General features: G+C 42.0%; 1 protein-coding gene across 1 annotated transcript in view; it reads right to left on the bottom strand.

The window, feature by feature from the left end:
• Window positions 1-18,452, bottom strand: part of WWC2 (WW and C2 domain containing 2) — a 110,632-nt gene that overhangs the window by 27,731 nt on the left and 64,449 nt on the right. Inside the window, exons 9-12 of the mRNA XM_068402757.1 lie at window positions 18,138-18,380; window positions 11,386-11,475; window positions 5,765-6,378; window positions 2,085-2,208 (exon numbers count right to left, since the gene is read on the bottom strand). Of these exons, the coding sequence (XP_068258858.1) occupies window positions 2,085-2,208; window positions 5,765-6,378; window positions 11,386-11,475; window positions 18,138-18,380 (1,071 nt within the window). The remainder of the gene's footprint in view (window positions 1-2,084; window positions 2,209-5,764; window positions 6,379-11,385; window positions 11,476-18,137; window positions 18,381-18,452) is intronic.

Raw genomic sequence — 18,452 nt, forward strand, 5'->3', positions numbered from 1 at the left:
AGAGGTGTCTGTGCAAACAAGAAGCATCTTTCCTCTGAGCCTGTTTTCAGAAGCATTCAAAGAACCAATGGGACTCAAGTCTTGTAGCTGAAGAGCAACTCTAGCATTGAATGGAATTACAGAGAATCCATGTGGCAAGATAATTTCCAGTCATTTTCTGGGAGGTTTGAGTGAGGATGTGGTATTAATGTGTTTTACTGATTTTTAAAACTAGACTGTTGGGATCAATAAACAAGATCAAGATAGGAAAAGTCAAGACAGGAAATGTGGAGAATGACACAGACATCCCACGCCTTATCAAGACATGACAGCATTATTTTAAGACTCTGCATTTAGAGGTTTCTTTTTTACTCTTAATTTCCTGATGGCTAATTTGATAGGGTGTATTTATTTCCTCCCCTGCCTTAAGTTACTCAATACAAAGGACTGATCTACACAGTAGAAATCACTGTACTGTGACTTCAGGAGCACACTGACAAATTATAAGTTATTCCATACACAGTGTTCATAAAAACACTTCTACTAAACATAAGCAACTCGCACAGACACTCATTACCTCTTCACTATTTCCTACTCGGCAAGAATTAAGAGCATCCACACTTGGAGCTATAACGGAATAATTAGTGTCTGTAAATTTCAGCTTGGCAATTGTTTCCTTTTGTACACAGGCTTAGGGGATGCAACTGTCATCTTTTGTCTTTTCATGAGTAAAGACAGGAAGAAGACAGGCATTTGTTCTGTTTTCCAGCTATCCCACCACTTGCATCCATTGGAGAGGGCAGCTGAAGACTTGCTCCACAGAACATCTACGGCTTTTGATCCAATGTCTGTTCATTTCTATCCACTGGGCTTGTAATTAGAGCAGAGTTTTGATCACAGTGGCTCAGAATTGAAACAAAATGGAAAGACAGCAATGGTTATTGAACCAAAATACAGAGTCACAGCCACTCAGTCAAGTGAAGGCTGAGTTTTTAGTAGATGGGAGTTTATTTCAGCCTGAGAAGCTGCATTAGGTCTAACTGAAGACATGGAGAAAACGAATACTAGGATTCAAAGTCCAGACTGAAATATGGGTCCATAACCTAAAATTAGATTGAATAGGCATTGCAACACTTCAGGAGGAATCCCTTTTGTATGTGAGCTTTTTTATTTGGTCTCATCTATTTTATTACCTTTTAATTTGTGAAAGACTTGACAAGTAGAAGTAATTTTATCACAGGCCAATAAAACCCATTTATGATACCATAATGCATCTTTACTTGTCCTCATAGAAAAGCATTTAGCCTGGCAACAGAAGACATGCATCTACATCTTTGTAAGCATCCTGCTAAAACATCTCTCTGAATATTCAAAAGGACAAAAAAATTCTTAAATGTAAAGAACTTGACAAAACTGGGGTGGAAAATAAATATTTTAGTTTCTCTCACAGTTTGCAATAGTCTTCTGTTATGCAGTCTAGAGTTCATTGTTCTCACTGCCAGAAATCAGACAATACTATACAAACTAGTATGAAGAATCCTGTAGAAGTTACGTCTTGTCAAAAAGCAGTAATAGCAAATACATTTCTTGTATCCTGTTCACCACAGTGAAGCATGAATATTAAACCCTAATCTGGATTATTTTTATACCGACATTACAACTGAGGATTTTCTTATCTTTCCTATATCCCCTTTTTTAAAAAGAAAATACTCAAGCAAAATGCTATGCAATCTTAAGATTGCATCTAAACAAAACAAGTAACAAGAGTCACTCTGAGTAGTGCCAATACAGCCCCATGGCAAAACCTGTATAGTTTAAATACAGCTTTTCTCCTAGGAAAACTTCTAGCAAGAAAAAGCCCCAGGATTAGAAGGTAGCATATTAATGCTACTCAACCAAGTTCTACAAGCACTCTAATGCAAATTTATCAGCTTAAAAAAAACCAATCAAACTTCATTGGCAAGTGTGCCTTCCTTTCAATATGAAAGCACAAAATATTTACAAAAAAGGCAAGACTCATAAACTGCTTATGCTCGTATTATATAACTGCTTATAGATATATTTAAATTTTTGGTGGAAAGGCTTGCATTATTTCTCAAACCTACTGTTTCACAGAAGCTTCATATACACCACTATCTCCAGCTACAGACTCATCAGACACGGCAGCAGATACACAAGCTGTTTTCTCCTCAAGCAGGTGACTAGTTGTTCTTCGCGGTAAGTCAACACCTACAAAAAGAAAGAGGAATGAAAATTAGTCCAAGAGATTAATAGAAAGAGAGAAGCACAGGCTTAAAAAGTTGTCAAGTTGAAAGCAGTGACCCTTAACTGAGTATCACAGAGTAGTTTTGTTCCACATCATTAAACATTCTGAGACTGTACTGCTGTTACCACATATTCTGGCTAGGGATATAACCAAACCGATGAACTTGAAAATGTACAATTATTATTCCTTCCCAGAGACACAGCCTCCTGTCATCACCTGTATCTGTTGAGCTACTTATTATCCTTCATTATCTTCATTATTAACCCTCATTATCCTGATCTTTAAACCTGTATTTGCCATGTTCACATTCTGCACTGTAGTAACATTTTGGCTACATGCAAAGTGATTGCCTACTGTTTATTAAATATTCAGAAGTCAGACAGATGCCCTCTCCCCAGTGAACTGCTAGAAATGAAAAATCCCCTCTGGCTTACTATCATCAAAACCTTTTTATGCTACAGTCTCTTTACTAGCAACTACTACTTAGCTTTAATCTTCAACTCGCATTCATACGCTAGTGTCATGCAGTGAAAGACACAGTATTCACGGAAAGCCACGTTCTGCAGAACAGTAAATTGAGGGCCTATGCAGTATTTTTATCTGCCAAGGGATGAGGATATTGGTATGCATTATTGTCCCCACCTGAATCATGACTTTACATCTTGTTAAGATGTTTAAAATTTAAGGCTTCAGATTAGATGACTGATTGCTGCATTTGTGCTTTTATTTACGGCTGTAGGAATGCTTTTTCCTTGATGATGAAGTGCTCATTCCCTTCCCCCCTACCACATGAGGGGTGAAGGTGGTGGCATGATTTATTGATTACCCTTAGGAATTACCACAGCAGCCTGCATTGACTTTGACAATGACAGAGACTGACTGTGGAAGAACTACATGACATTCCAAGTTGGTTTCTGACAACAGGGACGTGCAGAAGAGCAAATATCTGTATGGTTCACCTGTACAGAAAACTCAGGGACAGACAGAGAAGCAGGTGAGCACTACATCTGAAGAGCCAATGCAGATTATTACATGAAAATACCAGCTATACTGACTTCAGGTATGTTTGTCTACCTTCAGGTTAAGACTTGGCAGTATTCACATTTGTAGTCTTGTAAAACTTAAGTGTGTGGGCTGAAATTTTCCACGCAGGTTTTATGCCTCCAGCTGAGTTTGCTGAAAGCCTTCCCGTTCAGCATCGCAGCAGTTCCAAGAATAAAATTGGAGTAGAAACACTGAACCAACCCCAGAAGTCTATGTCTCACTGCTAATGTACTGAAGCCTCACGACGAGGCCCATTTTGCTGTGGACACTAGAGGTACTGAAGCATAATTAATTAATATCTGGCTTTTCAAAATCTGAGTGCTTGTTTTTATAGTCTTAATACAGATTTAAAGTATTTTGTATTATATATATGACCCTACATGAGGAAGTATCAGTATGAAGAATCACAGGAAGAATTTATATTTTAAAATCGTAACTGCTTAAACTTAGACTTAAAAGACACTCTGACACTACCCAGGATAACAGGTCCTCAAAAAAGCTCAAAAATGTTAGACAACCACGTGATGCCTCTGAAACTAACGATCTAAAGAAATAAATTTTAAAAAAATAATTCTGATTCCGCATAGTCCTATGTGTTCCCAAATTCCAAACCATCTTAAATTCAGTTCTCAGACCAGATGAGCTGCAGTCAGATTGCAAAGACAGAAAGTAAGTTGTTGTTAATTTGGAAAGGATATGCTGCTGAAATACAGGCAAGAGAATTAATTATTTTTTCCGTCTTTTATAATACATCTCTAAAGAAAAATAACTACTGTGTTCCACTATACTGAAAAGACAAAGGACAAAATTACTCCCTCCCCCCCAAATCCCCCTACATGTTTTTCCACTTTGCATTTCACAGGTTCAGACCATTAGGATAGCAGGCAATTTCTTTTTTTCTTTCTGCACAGTTGAACAGAGAGGGGACTTCCAGCTTCTACTATGTATACCATACGTTTCTTTTCTGGTGCCACATTGCTCTGATCAATACTGAAATTACTAAGTACTGCACTAAGCTAATCTAATTAACCAATAGATGTTACAACAATTCCTTGAGATAGATACATATTTTTTTTTTAAAAAAAGCAAATTTCTCATTAAAATATGTCTGAATCAGTATGTCTGGGTACTTTTCTTAAAGACTGGCAAACTGCAGGCACAAGGGTTCAAGCTTGGCAACAAATCTGGACAATGTGCTCTCTAGAGCGAGGCTGTATTTATTCTAAGACACCCAAACTCCTCAGCCGCTTCACGATCAACTCAGGCCCAGAAGCATGGAGCTGGCTATGCTAGGTGCCAATCAGGTTTCAAATAGGGCTGCCAGTGCTCAGCACTAGTGGAAATCTGGCTTCCTCAGTTCTTTGGGAAAACAGAGCCACTGTGTAACATAAACACACAAATGGTTTGCAACATACTTTAAGACAATGACACTAGAAAAAGTCAGTAAATGTGCAGAGAAAGCACCACATACTGTCAACCCTAACAAAAGGCAGCAAAAAAAAAATGGTCAACGCTCTACAACTGAGGACAAGCCATCAATTCTTGACAGCTGTGATTTTTGAAGTTCTGACTCTGCCAAAGGCTTTGACAATACAAGACGTCTAAGTATGTTGCATGGCTTTTACTGCAGACCAGAAGTGGAATTCATTCCACCTATTTCAGCCATCTCAAAGTTAACTAGCTACTAAGGATACCTCAATAACCCACAGGGTCATTCATCCCATCTTCCTTAAAGGGAGGTCTGTTTTAGGATAAGACGACTCAGCCTTTTGGAAGTCACCCACAGACTGTAGGGGAGCCTAGACTAGCTTAGGAGTGCTGTTCTAACTCAGATGGATAAAAAGCTAAAAGCCGTTAAATCCATGTTAAAAATGGGGAGAGTCTCACTGTAACTTACATGGCATGTGGTTACTTGTCTTTCTCAACTCACATAAAAAATGAACTGCAGACCTTTCAGTGACAGCAGGTTCAAATAACTAGGTATACATACACACATATTCTAACTTTAAGTCCAGAAATCTCTTTTACTGAGGATGTCTGTCTGTAACTTATTCTTCAGTGAGAAACAAAGTATCGGATTTCAAGTTACCAACAACCAGCAGAGGGTTTTTTGCTCTATCCCCATACATTCCTGACAATACCTAGGAACACCAAGGAACACCATGCATCCTCTGTGTCTTCAAGATCCAGCTTCAGGTTTTTGTTATTTTTTTTCACTACAAAGTTGGCAATACATGAACTTTCCTTCTGAGATAGCTATTGAAAAACGTAGATGGAATCAGGGTGATCACAGCTCTCTGCACCCAAAACTAGATGTTAGGTAACATCCCTCAGAATTACTGACTGCCCACCATGGCAAATGTACGCTGATCAAGATACTCTTCAGTCACATAAGGAACCTCTCCATTCAAGAGCCAGCTGTTTGTTCAAAATTTTCATGTAACACATACATTTTGTGTTAGATTTTTTTATTACCTGAACTTCCTTCATGTAGAGAAGGCAGAGATTGCCTAATGCCTTCATTAAGATCTTTATCATCTGGAGGAATCTGAGATCCTGCTCTGTCTTCAGAGTCCAATAATATTTGGTTCTCACAGAGACTAATGCCTGCAAAATCACCCAAAAGGTGACAGTCTTCAAAGTCCGTAGAGAGGCGATGCAGAGGAGAATTTTGAGCTGACACTGAAAACGCAGCTTCTAAAACCAAAGGGGAGCCTGGGGGGGACAAGGAGGACAGTGAGGATCTGGAAGACAGTGATGTCACAGATTTGGGAGGTTCAGTCAGTTTGGGATGGTCTGCAGCTGAAGGACAGTCACTGTAACCCAGTCTCCCATGGGAACTGACCACTTCATTTTCATGAATAGTTGTGATAGGCCCCGAAGGAATGTAACCACTTTTTTCTTGCAATACGAAGTCAAGTTTATACTGATAGTCCAAATCTGTTACTTGGTCGCCTTGGTTATAGTAGAGATCCACGGAGCTGAGTGAGTTTAGCGACCCTCTGCTCGACGTGTTCAGAGATCCCCGGCTGGATGCCAGAGATCCCAAACTGCTTCCTGAAGACACAGATAATGTACTAGCTGAGAGGCTGCAAAGAAAGCACAAACACGTACACTGATGTTACTAAACTAAACCAACACAAAACAGTACGAGGAGAGATAAGATTGACTGAAGCTTCACTGTAACAATTTACAACTGAATGCTGCTTGGGGCATTATGTTTTTTAAGCACCCATACTTGGCTTAGATCAGTGTACCCAACCTGCACACCATCACAGCAATTTATCCAGCTTATGGCCTCCTGCCAAAGCCCCTTTGCATCTGGAGAAGGCTGCAGGTTTGACAAACTGGTCCAGCAGTAACAGCAGCCACCTTAGCTGCTATATTCCCTCAAAGACCTGTTCTACTCTTGATGTGGGCGTTCATGGGGTCAATGTGACAGGAAAGGGATCCCCAGGAAGAAGGTTATGACAGCACAGGAGTGCTGCCACCTCTAAAGCAATTTATGCAGCCTGCCCTCTGCCCAAGCACCTGGGAAAGGTGGCAGCTAGAAGCAGACACTTAGAGCAGAACTGCTTCACATCTATCACACAATACACACTATACATGCACAGTAAATCCAACTACATAAGCATGGCAAAGGCCATAACATGCAATCTTCTCCTCTTAATAATACAACATAAGGAGCCCTGCCAGGCCAGAGTAACTGAGTGTCACTGCCTTGGCTCAGGAAGACTCTGCTGGGAAAAAAAGGCAGGAAAAATAATTCAAGGGAGCCCCTTCTAAACACTTAAGAGATGTTTACTGAACAATAACAAAGCTATCAACTTCAAAAAGTAGAAAACTGCCATTAACAGGATTAAAAAGACTCACAAGTCCAAATAAACAAGAGCACAAAAAAAAAAAATTATTTAAAGACTCTTTCCCTAACTAATCACCAATCAAGATGCAATTTATGGGATCTGGCTCAGATGTTTGAAATGGCTAAGCTAGCCTAGATCCTAGGAATAAGGATGGAATGGCTTATTGTGAGAGGACCTTTACAGAATGCTTAAAAACATTTTTCCTCTTAAAACGCCATTTTGATTTCTAAGAGAATTGCTAAACATGAATGCAGTGTTTAATTGGTGTGTTCCACTGTGATATGCAAGGAGTTTGATCAAATTCAGGATTTTCTAATAAAATATAATGGACACATGGTTTGGTAGCCCAGGATACAGTCCAGAAGTGAGAGAAGCTCTTCCCTAGGACAAATTACATGTATCATTAAATATCAGAATTCACAGAATCACAGAATCACGAGAATCTTTTGATTATCTCGAAAGATCATCTAGTCCAATCCCCCTGCCGGAGCAGGATTGCCTAGACCATATCACACAGGAACGCGTCCAGGTGGGTTTTGAATGTCTCCAGAGAAGGAGACTCCACAACCTCTCTGGGCAGCCTGTTCCAGTGTTCGGTCACCCTCCCCGTAAAGAAGTTTTTCCTCATATTTATGTGGAACCTCCTGTGTTGCAGCTTGCACCCATTGCCCCTTGTCCTGTCAAGGGATGTCACTGAGAAGAGCCTGGCTCCATCCTCTTGACACTTGCTCTTTACATGTTTATAAACATTAATGAGGTCACCCCTCAGTCTCTTCTTCTCTAAGCTAAAGAGACCCAGCTCCCTCAGCCTCTCCTCATAAGGGAGATGTTCCACCCCCTTAATCATCTTCGTGGCTCTGCGCTGGACTCTCTCTAGCAGTTCCCTGTCCTTCTTGAACTGAGGGGCCCAGAACTGGACACAATATTCCAGATGCGGCCTCACCAGGGCAGAGTAGAGGGGGAGGAGAACCTCTCTTGGCCTGCTAACCACACCCCTTCTAATACACCCTAGGATGCCATTGGCCTTCTTGGCCACAAGGGCACACTGCTGGCTCATGGTCATCCTGTTGTCCACTAGGACCCCCAGGTCCCTTTCCCCTACGCTGGTCTCCACCAGGTCTGTCCCCAACTTGTACTCATACATGGGGTTGTTCTTGCCCAGATGCAGGACTCTACACTTGCCCTTGTTATATTTCATTAAATTTCTCCCCGCCCAACTCTCCAGCCTGTCCAGGTCTCTCTGAATGGCAGCACAGCCTTTGGTGTGTCAGCCACTCCTCCCAGTTTGGTGTCATCAGCGAACTTGCTGACAGCGCACTCTAATCCCTCATCCAAGTCATTAATGAATATATTGAATAGTACTGGTCCCAGTACCGACCCTTGAGGGACTCTGTTAGACACAGGCCTCCAACTGGACTTTGTCCCATTGACCACCACTCTCTGGCTTCTTTCCTTCAGCCAGTTCACAATCCACCTCACTACCCGATCATCCAGACCACACTTCCCCAGTTTAGCTGCGAGGATGCTGTGGGAGACCGTGTCAAACGCTTTACTGAAATCGAGATAGACCACATCCACTGCTTTACCATCATCTATCCACTGGGTTATGTCCTCATAAAAGGCTATCAAGTTGGTTAAGCACGACTTCCCCTTGGTGAAGCCATGCTGAGTGCCCCTAATGATCCCCCTATCCTTGATGTGCCTAGAGACAGCACCAAGGACAAGTTGTTCCATCACCTTTCCGGGGATGGAGGTGAGGCTGACCGGTCTATAGTTACCCGGGTCCTCCTTCTTGCCCTTTTTGAAGACTGGAGTGACATTTGCTTTCCTCCAGTCCTCAGGCACCTCTCCCGTTGCCCACGACTTAGCAAAGATGATGGAGAGTGGCCTAGCAATGACTTCCGCCAGCTCCCTCAGCACCCGTGGGTGCATCCCATCAGGGCCCATGGATTTATGGACATCCAGATTGCTTAATTGGTCCCTGACCCAGCCCTCATCAACCAAGACAGACTCCTCCTCTATCCTGACTTCTTCTGGGGCCTCAGGGGTCTGGGACTCCTCAGGACAGCCTCCAGCAGTATAGACAGAGGCAAAGAAGGCATTCAGTAACTCCGCCTTCTTTTTATCCTCTGTCTCCAGGGCCCCACCTCATTCATCAGTGGGCCTACATTGCCTCTAGTGTTGGCTTTACCTGCAATGTATTTGAAGAAGCCCTTTCTGTTGTCCTTGACCTCTCTTGCAAGGTTTAATTCCAAGGAGGCCTTAGCTTTCCTAGTTGCCTCCCTACATCCTCTGACAACAGACTTATATTCCTCCCAAGTGGCCAGCCCCTCCTTCCATGATCTGTACACCCTCTTCTTCCACTTGAGTTTGCCCAGCAGTTCCCTGTTCAACCATGCAGGTCTCCTGGTACCCTTCCTTGACTTCCTGCCTGCTGGGATGCTCTGATCTTGAGCTCGGAAGAAGCAGTCCTTGAATGCTAACCAACTATCTTGGGCCCCCTTACCTTCTAGTACCCTGTCCCATGGGATTTCCCCTAGCAATTGCTTGAAAAGGCCAAAGTTGGCCCTCCTGAAGTCCAGGGTTGAGATTCTGCTAGCTATTCTGTTCCTGCCACATGAGATCCTGAACTCTACCATCTCATGGTCGCTACAACCAAGGCTGCCCTCAACCTTCACCTCTTCAACCAGACCCTCCTTGTTAGCGAGAACAAGATCCAGCAATGCTCCTCTCCTAGTTGGCTCATCCACCATTTGCATCAGAAAGTTATCATCAGTGCACTGGAGGAACCTCCTGGACTAAGGATGGCTGGCTGAGTAGGCCTCCCAGAAAATATCAGGGTAGCTGAAATCCCCCACAACAACCAGGGCCTGTAATTGTGAGACTGTTCTCAGTTGCCTGTAGAAGGCCGCATCGACCTCCTCATCCTGATCCGGTGGCCTGTAATAGACACCCACAACAGTATCACCCCTGCCAGCCTGCCCCTTAATTCGTACCCACAAACTCTCAACTCGCTCCTGATCCGCCCCTGGACAGAACTCAATACATTCTAGCTGCTCACTCACATAAAGAGCCACTCCACCACCTCTCCTTAGTGGCCTGTCTTTCCTGAACAGGACATAGCCATCCATGACCACATTCCAGTCATGCGAGGTGTCCCACCAAGTCTCTGTAATTGCCACTAGATCGTAACTCCCCGACCGAACACGGATTTCTAACTCCTCCTGTTTATTCCCCATGCTGCGCGCATTGGTGTACAGGCATTTCAGGGAGTGAGCTGAGTACACTGATTTCACCCCAGGGGGATGGGAGGCCTCCTGGTCTACATCAATACTAGAGGGTTGCCCCAGTGGTGCAAGCCCAGCTACTACCCCATCCCCCTTCGAATCTAGTTTAAAGCTCTCCGAATGAGCCCTGCTAATTCCTGTCCCAGAACCCTTTTGCCCCTATGACGTAAACCTTTCCCATGTATTACTGTCAGGCCTGGCGTCTTATAAAACCAGCCATTATCAAAGAACCCAAAGCCCTGCCTGTAGCACCAGTCTCGTAGCCAGGCATTTATGGAGAGAATCCTACTATTCCATCCCACGCATCTAATTCCCATCACAGCAATGAGTTTGAGTTCACAGTTGCTGTAACTGATTACTTTTTTGTTATCACGATGAATTTCATAAACCCAGAGTCAGGTTTTGCATCAACGACTGTCATGAAAAAATACCGTGCTGAGGGTACTTCTCTGTCTACAGAAAGCATAAGTCAGTGTTGAAGAACAAAACCAGAATCAACTATTCACAAGTATTTAGACGCATACATGTACTCACTGAGCCGCTCCAGTTATTACACAGAATAAAGGCTACAGTTCTAAAAACTTTAGACAGAACTCTTGAGAAACCATTTGGTCTCCTCAATGACAGCATTTTGGAGATATGGCCGATTAGAGAATTCCTGATTTATGTATTTATTTACACAGAAGCAAAATAACATCTCCCTGCTTAGTTACAGAAGCTGCACAAAAAATCCATTCAATCCAGTCTCGAGTGCTTAATGAAATTATAAAGGTACACAAGGTTCAGATGGTGGCAAAGTGCTTGAAGCCATTAGACTTGCATTTTCTTACTTAAACAAATTTTGTTCAGCTTCCAGCTAAGAGAAAAACCTAAGAATAAAGTTTAGACATCCAGGTCCACTAGATTGTTGCTGAAACAGGCTTTATATTATGCAGTACAACCTCACCTCCTAAGCTGTGAACGTAAGTAAGTAGTTAACTTCGTAGTTTCTTCAAGTTTCCGTACCAGCTCTTTTCTTCTCTCCTCCAGTTTCAATCTGGAAAAAGAGGAACACGTAAGTATAGGAAAACATTACAAAATAATCCAGAGACTGAAGTACTTTATAGATAACACAGAAACAAAGTGAAGATCCCTCATATTTTCATCTGGTTGTCAACTACTAAAATCCAAGAGACTGTGTTAGCTCTCAGTCCCATTGTAAAACCCTAACCATTTCAGCAGAGTGACTTTACCTGCAGAATACTAAGCACTAACAAACCTGCTGAATGCACAAGTGAGCAGAATGTTGGTACATTCACACTGTACCAAGGGGAACATGCACCCAATAAAAGAGTAACAGATGAGCCCTGGGGAAATAGCTGCAACTTTGGGAAAATAAGATCTGCAGTAATGCAGTTTTAAAAAGCCATGCTATAGGCTGGCTCCTCACTAAATATAGTTTCAGAAAAAAAAAACCACAAACCAAAAGAACACTAATACCGGTATTCGTTCTGATAATGCAAGAACTTGGGGTAGCACTGCAGGAAGTTTAAAATTAAAGCACTTGCTTTGATTTCAGAGTCTTCATATAGAGACAAAGCACAGTAAATCAAAGCAGCATTCAAGCACAAGGTTCTGAGATGATGGACCATATTTAGGAGTCCTTGGTAAAGATTTCTACATCCCCAAGAGCTTTGTCATCACCTCAGAGCCACACAGCATTGTAATGCTCATTATCAAGGTTCACCTTTATGAAAAAGCAGGATTTATTGCTTCCTGCACTGTTATCCAGCCTAGCTCTAAAACCACAAATGGTAGAACTCTCTCATTCCTTTTGGCTGGCTGCAAGCAGAGAGGATTCACTAACCTTTACAGTGATTTTTCCTTTTCTAATTCCCTTTTATCACTCCATTTACAACATCAAATAAATTGCTTTCCCTCAGTGGATTTAGCTAAAACTCTCCTGAAGTTATGGATTAGTATACTCTCTTCTAGCCCTTGCTCAGTCAACTGACAGATGTCACAAGTTCTCAAGCAACAAATCTGAGGGACAAGATATTACCTCCCCTCCTTTAAAAAAAAAAAAAGTTTGGTGTTCATTCTCAGAAACCTTTCCTTTGGCCTTTCTGGCATCTCAAGGATGTAGTAATTAAAATTCAAATGCAGAGAACACTTCAAAGAACAAAACCCAAAAATCAACCATTGCTTTCTTATGCAAACTGAATGAAATACTCGGGAGTTCCCAGAATTCACTCTCTTTGAGTGTCAGATACCAGTAAAAAGACATTAAGTCCTCAATTCAGCAAAGCATGAAAAGCACTTGCTTACACCCATGCTTGTTCAGTGAGCAAACCTGGGTTATGCAAAGGTAAGTTACCCCGAGGTCAGCCAGGGTGTGAACTTCCAGACCACTGCCTACGCTGCGTGTGCTCTTACACCACAATAACGTGTCCATCTGCCAATACCTGCTAAGACTGTTAAAAGCATACACAGTATTTCAAGTATTTCATTCTTTGTTGAGGAAGACATGCACACAGGTTTCCAAACCAAGAATTATGCTCATCTATGGTATCAGACACTCTTTCCTACCATTTTACTATTTATCATTGCCTTCTGCCTTCTTTTAAAGCCTAATCTATCCTGCTTTTCCCAAGCAAGAGTGCTCTTCACTAACTCTTTTGTGGCTTTTCAATAGCGAACTATCATTTTATCTTCAAGGAAGAGGCATAAAAATTGCTGTATGTGTCCAACTACTAATGGCAAAAGGTAAGAAAGAAAATTAAAAGCTTAGGAACTTCTCTGACTTGAGTCCTCAAAACAGACACCTATAGTTGTTCCACTGAACTTGTACTATTAAACTAAAAGGTTGGTTTGTTTTTTTTCTCCAAAGCACAAGCAAAAGTTTGTTTTCCTTTATTATCTTAAGGAGGTTGGTAAAATGTTATTTATCCCATATAATTTAGCTCCTGAAAAAAAATTCTTTCCTGGATGTAATTTGATCTACTAGTAATTAAAGAAGTAGTATTAATGCCTGTGGATAAATTTCAGAAAGATGTTAGTCACAAGTCACAAACACAAGCCAGATGATGAAAGAACTCCTGGAAGTTCCAGGACACACAGGAAATAATTTTACTATCTCACAACAAATTGAGATTCAAGGAAATTGTTTTCATTCTACATGAGGCCAAAATAAAAAAAAAAAAAACAACCAAACAGAAAATCCCCCAAAACTTTCAAACAATGAACCTTCCTTTATAGCATAAGCAGGAACTTTAATGTCCCAAAGACCACGTAAACACCTAAATAACCATTGTGTCATCTGTTCTGACGTGGGCCCCTCAACCTCTCCTGTCTGCATCCCTCCTATCTAAATTATCCTACTATTCATTGCAGGAGCAACTTGAGTGTTAGTGAGACATCTTTCTCCAGTTTTGATCTTAAATTGCAACATTGCTGAGAGGGGCATAGAATCTTAAAAAAATACATTAAAAAGTTAAAGTGCACATACCTCACCTTTCAATGCAAACTTAGGTTTGCTTATGACAGGCACAAGAGCAGAGGCCAGTTTTGCAGGCAACAGCACAATCGAGTAGTTAAATCATGCATCTGTTTAAATGCCTGCGATTACTTAGAAGATTTTGCCAAGGACTAAAGCAGTAATGGAATCTCCCTGACATGAAGGCAGAGGCAAGAAAGTAGCAAATAGTTCTCAACAGTTCCACAATCCAGATATTTCTATATACTTGCTGGAAGGCTTCTTAAAGCAGTCAGAGTATGCCCTGTCTCTGTTTTTTTGAAGCTGATATGTTATGATTTATACCCTCCTTCTGTAAATTGATTCTGAGTACATTTACTAGTGGCAATTTCAGCATCCTACTCCAAAATAACCCAGGGCTATGCTATAACATTTTTGTTTTAAGCCAGAGCAAATCTTCTGTTTCTTCCCCCTTTAGAAAAAAATAAAAAAAAAAAACAAACCAAAACAAAAACAAACCAAAAAACCCTCATCACATCCAGCTCTGACACAATCCATAGCTTCTTACACTGTCGCTTCATTATCAGCACCTCTGAAAACACTGGAAACCTAAAGCATTCATGAAACTTCACGAAAAAAGACTAATGCAACAACAGCACAGTGCTTTGAAGATGGTGTGGCTCCTCCACTGATAATGGAAAGGAGAATCTTCCTCATCTCCAAGAATTAAAATGCTGATGGTTGATGAGATACAATTAACTGTATCCTTTTCTCAAATTAACACTTCAGGAAAAGTTTCACCATCCGAATCCTTCTACAGAATGAAAATTTTCTTTATGTTTATAGCAGACACACCAGAAATAATCCTCAAAATAGCTTAATTTGAAAGAACTGATGTGCTCTGAAGTCAGCAAGGGAGACAGTTTTAATATCATAAAGAGTTGCAGGTAGAAATTCACTGGAGATTCACTGGAAAGGCAAGAAAGCTAACCAGAAGCCACCATAAACACTACTTCAACCAGCAGTGTATGACATGAAATCTTACAGTAACCTCAGGAAAAAATTCCACATTTTCAGGAATGAAAACCAAAAGGAAAAGAAATTGGATGAAAATAGAGGGCAAAATATTTAAGTTGTAACATCTGGTTGTGTCACTATCACAGAATCACAGAATCACAGAATCACAGAATCACAGAATGTTAGGGATTGGAAGGGACCTCAAAAGATCATCTAGTCCAATCCCCCTGCTGGGGCAGGATTGCCTAGACCATATCACACAGGAACGCGTCCAGGCGGGTTTTGAATGTCTCCAGAGAAGGAGACTCCACAGCCTCTCTGGGCAGCCTGTTCCAGTGTTTGGTCACCCTCACCGTAAAGAAGTTTTTCCTCATATTTAAGTGGAACCTCCTGTGTTGCAGCTTGCACCCATTGCCCCTTGTCCTGTCAAGGGATGTCACTGAGAAGAGCCTGGCTCCATCCTCATGACACTTGCCCTTTACATATTTAAAAACATTAATGAGGTCACCCCTCAGTCTCCTCTTCTCTAAGCTAAAGAGACCCAGCTCCCTCAGCCTCTCCTCATAAGGGAGATGTTCCACCCCCTTAATCATCTTTGTGGCTCTGCGCTGGACTCTCTCTAGCAGTTCCCTGTCCTTCTTGAACTGAGGGGCCCAGAACTGGACACAATATTCCAGATGCGGCCTCACCAGGGCAGAGTAGAGGGGGAGGAGAACCTCTCTTGGCCTGCTAACCACACCCCTTCTAATACACCCTAGGATGCCATTGGCCTTCTTGGCCACAAGGGCACACTGCTGGCTCATGGTCATCCTGTTGTCCACTAGGACCCCCAGGTCCCTTTCCCCTATGCTGGTCTCCAACAGGTCTGTCCCCAACTTGTACTCATACATGGGGTTGTTCTTGCCCAGATGCAGGACTCTACACTTGCCCTTGTTATATTTCATTAAATTTCTCCCCGCCCAACTCTCCAGCCTGTCCAGGTCTCTCTGAATGGCTGCGCAGCCTTCCGGCGCATCAGCCACTCCTCCCAGTTTTGTGTCATCAGCGAACTTGCTGACAGCGCACTCTAATCCCTCATCCAAGTCATTAATGAATATATTGAATAGAACTGGTCCCAGAACCGACCCTTGCGGGACTCCGCTAGACACAGACCTCCAACTGGACTCTGTCCCATTGACCACCACTCTCTGGCTTCTTTCCTTCAGCCAGTTCACAATCCACCTCACTACCCGATCACCCAGACCACGCTTCCCCAGTTTAGCTGCGAGGATGCTGTGGGAGACCGTGTCAAACGCTTTACTGAAATCGAGATAGACCACATCCACTGCTTTACCATCATCTATCCACCGGGTTACATCCTCACAAAAGGCTATCAAGTTGGTTGAGCATGACTTCCCCTTGGTGAAGCCATGCTGAGTGCCCCTAATGATCCCCCTATCCTTGATGTGCCTAGAGACAGCACCAAGGACAAGTTGTTCCATCACCTTTCCGGGGATGGAGGTGAGGCTGACCGGTCTATAGTTACCCGGGTCCTCCTTCTTGCCCTTTTTGAAGACTGGAGTGACATTTGCTTTCCTCCAGTCCTCAGGCACCTCTCCCATTGCCCACGACTTAGCAAAGATGATGGAGAGTGGCCTAGCAATGACTTCCACCAGCTCCCTCAGCACCCGCGGGTGCATCCCATCAGGGCCCATGGATTTATGGATGTCCAGGTTGCTTAATTGGTCCCTGACCCAGCCCTCATCAACCAAGACAGACTCCTCCTCTATCCTAACTTCTTCTGGGGCCTCAGGGGTCCGGGGCTCCTCAGGACAGCCTCCAACAGTATAGACAGAGGCAAAGAAGGCATTCAGTAACTCCGCCTTCTGAATATACATGAAAAAAATCTGGCGTTTCATTTCTTCTTGACAGCAAGAGACAATTTTACTTGCCCTTGGTACTCCAAGTTTGGCATCTGACATGTATGGGAAAATGGTCAGGTGCAGAATTTTCTTTGGCACTAAACAAGCAAATTCAAAACACAAGACTAAGAAACTAGCTACCTGTTTACAGCGTGAGTCAAGATTTAGCTATTACTTACAACCACATATTATTAGAGCCTTAGATTCAAATTATTTATTTCTGAATTATTTCTGAATGTGATTTTATTATTGACCCCTTATTCTCCACTTACTAATGGAATTCAGAAAGCAACGGATCCATTGTAATTTAGGTACTACTAATACAGACAGGTAATTTCTCCTGTAAAAATGCAGTTCCAATAGGACATAACTCTTCTTCTAAAATAAGTTCGGATTATCAATATAATGCTGTTTAAACTATTATAAAGTGTACAAAGATGTTTAAAAATCATGCCTAATACACACATGCACATACTTTGTAAACAAAAAATTTCCTCACTACTCAGCTACAATTTAGGATCCAACTTCTAATGCCACTAACAGGAATTTTGCCATTCAGTGAAACTGGAGCAACAGCAGATATTTCCTAGCAGAGGGAAGTAGGAAAGGTTTACAGTGCTGATTGTATTACTTCATTAAGGCATACTACACCGATACATGTAATGAAATTTTCTGTTTATTGCATTTCATGTGTGCTAGAGGTGCCCATAAATTTATTTCCACTTACAGTTGGTGAAAAGTCCATTTGTGACGATTACTTTTCATTTTCTTGAACTCTGAATCTGGCTAAAACAGTTTATGTGGGAGTTGCTTCAGTTACCAGTTAGCTAGCAGCAAGTTAGGAAAGTTTAGCAGCAATTATACTTCTCCTCTGAACTTTGTTTTTTTTCCTTTTGGTTGCATTTTTGTATGTAATAAAATTCACAACGAAAGGCTTCAGATGTTGCAACAATCAAGATAATCTTTGTAACCTGAGTTCAAATAGTTTACAGCTATTATCAGAAACCAGTGAATGATGTATTGCCCTCCTGCTGGTATGTTGACATTCCTCAGTTATTTAACATCTGTCACAGGCATTTTCATGCTGGTAACAAACACAGAGCAACTGATATTGCAGAGCATATACAGGGTGTTCACATTCTCTCACAGTACAGAAGACTTCTTTGTGTTTCTGCCCAGTGGGCTAATAACAAATTTAATTAGGACCTACACAGAACAGTTACTGAAGGAAAACAGCCCATCAAGGTACAGTTCAGGGTCTGTAACGAGTACAAAGGTTAGATTGCAGAAAGCAGAATGTAATATTAGCAAAAGACAACCCCTTACCTTTCAGCAAGTGCTTGACTTGGTGTGCTTTTTACAGACAGCAGCTCTTCTTCAAGCCTCTTCCTTTCTGCTTCTAGCTGCTCTAGCTCATCTTGAGTACGTTTGCATGGTGTAATAAACTGGAGTTCCTTTAAAAGCTCTTCTTTTTCATTGATTAACATCAATTTTTCCTTTTCCACATCTAGTGCCCCAGGCCAGGCTTCAATATCTAGCTTAGAGAGTTCGATCTTCAAGTTAGCCATGCTAAAATAAAACACAGCAGATTTGTCTGAGCCCAGCCCAGAACACAAATCCCAGCAAAGAGAGAAGTGATAC

The sequence above is a fragment of the Nyctibius grandis genome, chromosome 6 (assembly GCF_013368605.1).
Source record: "Nyctibius grandis isolate bNycGra1 chromosome 6, bNycGra1.pri, whole genome shotgun sequence".
NCBI lineage: Eukaryota > Metazoa > Chordata > Aves > Nyctibiiformes > Nyctibiidae > Nyctibius > Nyctibius grandis.